The sequence below is a fragment of the Vespula pensylvanica genome, chromosome 2, assembly GCF_014466175.1.
Source record: "Vespula pensylvanica isolate Volc-1 chromosome 2, ASM1446617v1, whole genome shotgun sequence".
NCBI classification, from domain to species: Eukaryota; Metazoa; Arthropoda; class Insecta; order Hymenoptera; family Vespidae; genus Vespula; species Vespula pensylvanica.
In genome coordinates this window covers 15,787,615-15,795,114 of record NC_057686.1, presented here as the reverse complement: position 1 = coordinate 15,795,114, position 7,500 = coordinate 15,787,615, and the positions used below count along the sequence as shown (strand labels likewise).

The following is a 7,500-nucleotide window of genomic DNA, read 5'->3' as shown; positions in this document are numbered from 1 at the left end:
TTAATTTGACGATGTATATCTCCGTAGAAATAACAAAAGCACACAAAAAAGATAACGATATGATACCAATACTTTGAACAAAACGGTACAGCTTCCGATAACATTATCGATTTGATGACGACCAACGAAACGAAAATCGGAAAAGTTACGAGCTTGATTCAACGATCTTCTTTTTCAACGACAAACGAGTACGATTTCTATCCACTATGAAAATGTAATAACTCACATCTGATGAAACGTGTATGTTGTATTTCCTCAGTTATGTAAAATTCTTAGTGAGAAGAGTCGATGGAATTGCAAAACTATGATACGCAATATTTTACTATAATGGGTCACGATGAAGAAAAGAAATTAATCGAATCGATATTGTATGTCTATATATCTTTTGTATTAACGCTAAACACGGCAACGAATATATAAATATATAAATATATATATATATATATATATATATATATATATATTTAAACATATATGTATATATTAAAAGAAAAAATGGAATCGATAGAAGATAAAACAATGTAAAAAAAAACCCACGCACACATACACAAAAGAAAAAAAGGAAGAGTGTAGATAAAACTCAGTCTATTTTCACGCTTTAATCTTTGATAATTTCTTCTCGCGATTAGTTCGACAGTGTACCGCGAGGCGGCGCGACCGTCGTTGGCGCGCACCGATTAACAAAGCCTTACGATTGGTCCTAACGTTCCGACCAATAAGAAATGCTTATGGACGGTCGTAACAACACCGTGTGCAGGCGCGCGACACCGAAAAACGTGCCCCGTTCATCTGTCCGTTCGTCCGTCCGTTTATAATGGTTATACTTGGCAAGACGTGCGCGCGCGAGAGATAAAGAGAAAGGGAGAGAGAGAGAGAGAGAGAGAGAGAGAAAGAAAGAAAGAGAAAGAGAGAGAGAGAGAGAGAGAGAGAGAGATAGAAAGAGACGTTGAGTTCAGACGGTTTTTGTCAGGTATCATGCGAATTTCGTGCGAGTTCTATTGTCCCGTCGGTGTATCATCCTTTGCCGTAACTGTCGTCGAGAAGATTGTCGTCGTACGTCGTCGTAAAGGAAGAAGAAGAGAAGGAGGAGGAGGAGGAGGAGGAGGAGGAGGAGGAGGAGGAGGTGGTGGTGGAGGAGGAGGCGGAGAAGAAAGAGGAGGTGTAGCCGGCGAACAACGACGACGGCGACGACGACGACGACGACGACGACGACGACGACGTACGACGTACGACGAGCGCTGTCCGTCGTCGCAGAAATTACGTCGCGAACATGTAAACCCGTGAATCTCGACCGTTCGGCAGTAATAATACGTGAATACGAAAAAAAATTTTGTCGAAGGCGAGAAAGAAAGAAGAGAGAAAATAAGAAAATTAAAGTAACATAAAACATTAACGAGTTCGCGCAGATATAAGTACGAACAATCGAAGTATGTTTATTCAATAAGGGAAATTCATCTTGTTTTGATTTTTTCCACGACTGTCATTATATTTCTGTACGACGTAAGCGATACGCCAAACCGATTTTGACAGACAGCGTGTGAGAAAGAGAGAGAGAGAGGAAGAGAGCAGTGAGCGAACGAGAGAGAACGAGAGAGAGAGAGAAAGAAAACGACTAGTGGAGCCATTCGTGTGGATAAAGCAGTGACAGAGAGAGAAAGAGAGAGAGAGAGGGAGAGTGAGCAGTAAAATAGAGAGAGAGAGAGAGAGAGAAGAGAAAAGGAGTGGGAATGGAGAACGCCATGCGTCCACCGCTACCACCCCCACCACTCAACATGCCAGAGAGTGCGAATACCGAGCAGACTGTCACCCACGTCTTGACGTTTGGTATGTGTTCGATCATTCTTCTTCCTTCATCTTTTTTCTTCATTTTGTATATGTGTATGTTACATACGTTTTTATCGTCTCTTTATATACTTCATATATGCATACATACATACATACATACATACATACATACATACATACATACATATATCGTATATCATACATATGGATATGACTATGTAACCGTGGCTTTTGTATTTATTATGGAACGGTTACAATGTGTTGTAATGATTCATCTTATACTCTCTCTATGAGAATAAGAGGAAAATATTTGCAATGACAGTATATATATATATATATATATATACACACACACACATAGTATAGTACTTATGTAAAGGAGAATTTGGGGCTTTTTTATTTTTATGCTTATCGATCCTTAGTTAAAGTCTTAACTTTCGATTTTTATAGGTTATGAAATGTATTGAATTGGAAACTATGTCGAAACGATGAATTACAATATACATGTGCTTTAACTCGTATCGACATCCTCATGAAAACATTAGTTTCTCTGCTTCTCTCTCTCTCTCTCTCTCTCTTCCCCCCCCCTCTCCCTCTTCCTCTTCCTCTCTCTCTCTCTCTCTCTCTCTCTCTCTCTCTCTCTCTCTCTCTCTCTCTCTCTCTCTCTCATGAGATATTCTACTTAAATTATGTAAGATTAGATTAGAGAGTACAAGTCGATATTTCTCGCGTGTCGTTGCTGTTACCGCTGCTGCTGCTGCTGCTGCTACTACTGCTACTACTCACCAATCGTTATTAATTGTCTATATATATATGTATATATATATATAGAAAAAAAAGTGAGAGAGAGAGAGAGAAAAAAAGAAAGAAAAAGCTAGTCGAGATCGAACGTATGGTAGTGGTTTTATCCGGCATTATAATCCGCGATATTTCCTATTGCGACGTAGCAGCATTCATGTAATCGACCTTCGTAGGAAAAAGGACACGAATATTCTTAACTTAACCTCTTTGTCATTTTCACTAATTCCTACGTCCTACGTTACCACCTATGTATGTATGTATATATGTATGCGTGTGTATATATTCATGTATGGTATGTATATATGTACATGTATATACATATATGCATATATAGATATACTACGTAAGTACTTATGTAAATGTCGAATATAAAAGCTATTTCGTTTATCGTCGATTTAGAAGAAAGCTTGGAAAATGAAACAAAGACATAACCTTTAACTGCTACAGGTATAAATATCTTTTTAATGACTGACCATTCTTTCGTTGTCGTTATTTAACTTGTTTTATCGCTCATCTTTCTTGCTATTCTACATATGTAATACAAATGCACACACACTCTCATATACACGTATACATTTATATGTAGAAATTTAGGGTATATTACTCAATTGGAACGAATTATATATTAAATCATATCATATTTAATATATATATATATACACACAATGTATATTATTATATTTTGTATGATACTTATTTTATATATTTTATATGAATTTATATAACATAGAATTAACCTCAATCGACTTATCTTTATACGCATTATATACTATATTATATAGTTTTAAATAATTTAAATAGCGACTGTAAAAATTTGATTATTCCGTTTTTAACGATGGCGTATTTCATTATGGCGAACATAAAGCGGATATATTCCATCGAGTCCCTTGGTATAACGAGTGGAACGTCGACGAGACTTCGGATCCGTGTATGCAACGTGATCACGCGTAATTAACTCTTTAATGATTTTGCGCATCGAATAAACCACACGAACCATCAGATTTCGATGATAAATTAATGAGTCGAGATACGGTAAACCAAGATACATTCGAGAAGCTTCCTTTCATTGACGATTTGAATTAAGTCAACCGATGGTATTATTTTAATTTTATTTTTAAATCATAGTCAATTTATATATATATATATATGTGTGTGTGTGTGCGTGTATATATCATATTTATTATAACCTAAATTAAATATTAATTTAGGTTATAATAAATATTATATGTAGATATATATATATATATATAATTATATTTTTTTATATATTTATTTTTTATCTAGATAATCTCTTTTTTTTTTCTTTTTAAGATAACACGATTGTACGTAAGATACATATTATCAGTGTATGCAAATGATTAGGTTAAAACAGATAGCATGAGAATAACATGTCTCACAAATCCTTTTTCGCGAACAAAGGGCTCATGCGAATTACTAAGTCGATTGTTTCCTTTAGTCGAGTCATATATTATGGCCCTGGGTTGATTCACTTTACTACTGAATTTCACCCTCATGTTAAATCCCAGACATAAACACCTAAACCCATTAGCACATAACATACAAACACATACGTGCATACCATAAATAGATAGATAGATAGATAGATAGATAGATAGATAGATAGATAAATAGATAGATAGATAGATACGTAGATAAATAAACTAGACGTCCCTAACGGTCTGACAAACAAATTTACTGGAACTTTTAGAAAGTAGATGACTCACGTTAGCCCTTTCTAAACATAATAAAGCAATGTACATAATATATGATATATCACTTGCACAAAGTCGATATTGTTAAACTCTAAATAGGAAAACTCGACATTTTCCTATCGTTTTATCGTGCAAACCGATGATAAAATCCGATAAAATCTTGATTAATTTTTAATTATATTACGTAATACGAAGTAGGGACGTTGTTAAAGAGAGAACGCTGAGGGAGAGAGAGAGAGAAAGAGAGAGAAAGATAAGACAAGACAAGACAAGACAAGACAAGACAGATCTTCGTTTGAGTTACTCAAGAATAATTTTCTATGTTCGTACTGCTCCCGCGACCTTGAGAACGAACGAACGACGAACAAACGAGAGAGAGAGAGTGAGATTAATCTCGAACGTTCGTCGATCTTTCTTAGAGTCCAGTCTTTTCATGGATCATCAAATTTATATTTGTCGATTAGGTATATTCATTTTTATTATACTCGATGATGGTAACTATTTATATTCGCTTTAGAAGGTATTAAATTCTATGGAATTAATAGCTCGTTCGTTTCGATGGAATTTTTAAACAATATTTTAGAAAATTGAATTCAGCTAATCCGTCAAAATCCGATGATCATATTTTGTCCTGTTTTATTACATTGATACAGGTTGGGCCAAAAATTCTTAGACGATCATAAAAATGAATTAATACCTTTGCGAGATCTAGTTTAGTCTAATTTCTTTTTATTACGTTTAAACAAAATTATCAAGGCTAAGTTGTAGAATTATGAGAAATCTGAAAAGGTTTTCGATATGGAATAATCGATTTTTGAAATCGTTTAAGTACTTTTGACCCGAGTAAAGACTTTTGACCAGCCCTGTATTTATCAGTGATTACGACTATATTTTTTAATGATAACGCGATAATACACTGTTTTTAATGAATTAAAAAAAAAAAAAAAAGAAAAGGAAATAGAAAAACAAGAAAAGAAAGATCTATCTTAAGTGGTAGGTAGATCGATCATGTTCATAATGAATTAAAATTTAAACGATCGTGAAGCAGTTCGCAGTTGGCCCTGAAGATCGCGACTAGCACACGTGTGCAAAATCCTAAATATAGAAGCTCGTGCTAGGAAGGTGTTAGGTACGATCCACGAACGAATAATAATCATCTCTAAGGTTGCATACATCGTTTGTTAAAATAGATTCCTTATTCAGTGTCGATCTTTATCTATCTCCGATATCTATAGAAACAGTATCTCTCTCTCTCTCTCTCTCTCTCTCTCTCTCATCGTATTTTAAGAAATAAAGAATATTTATTGGAATACAAAAATGTTTTCATAGTATCGATTATTTTATATTTTATATATATTAATGTATATTCTTGTAATTTTTTCTTTATCTCCTTTTTACTTTTTATTCTTATAAAATTTATATTTATGTGTGTGTGTGTATTTTAATTCTTTCTATATCTTTTTTTTTTTCTTTTTTTTACTTTTTATTCTTAACAAAATTTTTGTTTTATTATGAATGTGTGAATGATTAAGATTATTAAGATTATTAAAATGTTTTAAACAAAATTTTCGTTTTGGATCTTTAGTTGAACAAATAAATATTCTATTCTATTCTATACCACTTTTTTTTTTATTTTTACCAGGAAAATTATTTTTGTAAATAACAGATAATCCATGGTACAAAACAAAGGAAACATTTTCTTTATGCACTATATTTATTTATATTTATAAAAAGAAAGGAATATATAATCTGATACTATCGATACTATTTAAAAAAAAAGGAAGAAAAAAAGAAAGAAAAAAACAAATAATCAATACTATAAAAAAAAAAAAAATAATAAGTATCGATACCATTTACATCGATACTATTTACAAAAATAAAAATAAAATAAAAGATAATCGATACTATCGATACTACTATTTGCAAAAATAAAAAAGTGAAAAATAATCAATACAAAAGAAAAACAAAAATAAGTATCGATAGTATCTGTACTTAGATACTATTTGCAAAAATAAAAATAAAATAAAAAATCATGGATACTATCGATAATATTTATAAAAATAAAATAATTTATAAAAAAGAAAACAAAGTATAGTAAATAATATTCTTTATAACGATTGTATTCATTCATTTTATCTTTATTATCTGTCATATAATTATATACAGATTATATTATATTTATTTATTTATTTATTTATTTATTTGTTTGTTTATTTATTTGTTCATATCATTTTTTTTTTTTTAGATTTTTCTTTTTTCTATTTTTTCTTCTTTAAAAAGATAGAAGAGAAAGTTTGTCATATAAGTAAAAATATCTTTCTTAAGGTGACAGTATGAAAATTTTGAACTTTAATCCCTGCTGTTGTCCTTAGTGTGATTTTATGAGTTTAATGATCTTGTTCGAGGAAAAGCATTAGTTAGCATGAGTCAGGTTGTTTACGAAACCTCAGTTTACCTCAAAGCAGTATTACTATGGTGTCTACTTGGTGTGTGCTGTTTACTTCGTCCTTTAACTCTCTCGTGATACTAAGAAAATTTTATCGATTTTCTTGCATCGACTATGTTTAATACGTTTCTCTTATACATATATATATACATACGTATATATATATATATATATATATATATATATATATATATATGATGAATCGATATACGCAAGTATCTTATCAAGCTAAAATGGCCTTCGATATTTCTCTCACGATCTACGATTTTCGATAATTGATTAATAATATCGAATTTTGATAGAATCAAATTTTTCATATTTCATATTATATAGGACAGTCACTTAAAGCATTAAAAATTAATTTAGTTAAATTTATTTTATTTTTTTTTCATGGATTAATTATTCAATAATAAAACTAAAAATATTAATTTGTTTATAGGAATATTCAATAAGAATATCTCGTAATATCTTATACGGGACAATATTTATATATTTATAATTCTCAAAATTATTTATATTTACTATATAAATATTAACAAATTTTTATATAAAATATATACAAAAATATATACAGAGATTTATATTACATATATACACAAATTTGTTATATTTGTTATTTATATATACATACATATATATAAATAATTTTGTGTATTATAAAAATCATAATACAAAAAATATATATTTAATAAACTATTAAATAATGAGAATTGTAGATAATACAAATTATTAAGTATTGCAAAACGAAACATTTTT

The 7,500-nt window shown here is 30.7% G+C and overlaps 2 protein-coding genes across 2 annotated transcripts in view; one reads left to right on the top strand and one right to left on the bottom strand.

Annotated features, from left to right (window-relative positions):
- The window catches only part of LOC122638033 (iodotyrosine deiodinase 1), a 2,191-nt gene extending 1,318 nt beyond the window's left edge, over positions 1-873 (bottom strand). Inside the window, exons 1-2 of the mRNA XM_043830649.1 lie at positions 548-873; positions 1-322 (exon numbers count right to left, since the gene is read on the bottom strand). The exon at positions 1-322 is cut by the window's left edge and continues 71 nt beyond it. Of these exons, the coding sequence (XP_043686584.1) occupies positions 1-104 (104 nt within the window). The 5' untranslated portion in view covers positions 105-322; positions 548-873. The remainder of the gene's footprint in view (positions 323-547) is intronic.
- A 305-nt stretch (positions 874-1,178) lies between these two features.
- The window catches only part of LOC122638029 (ribosomal protein S6 kinase alpha-5-like), a 59,755-nt gene continuing 53,433 nt past the window's right edge, over positions 1,179-7,500 (top strand). The window contains exon 1 of the mRNA XM_043830638.1: positions 1,179-1,824. Coding sequence (XP_043686573.1) covers positions 1,728-1,824 — 97 coding nt within the window. The 5' untranslated portion in view covers positions 1,179-1,727. The remainder of the gene's footprint in view (positions 1,825-7,500) is intronic.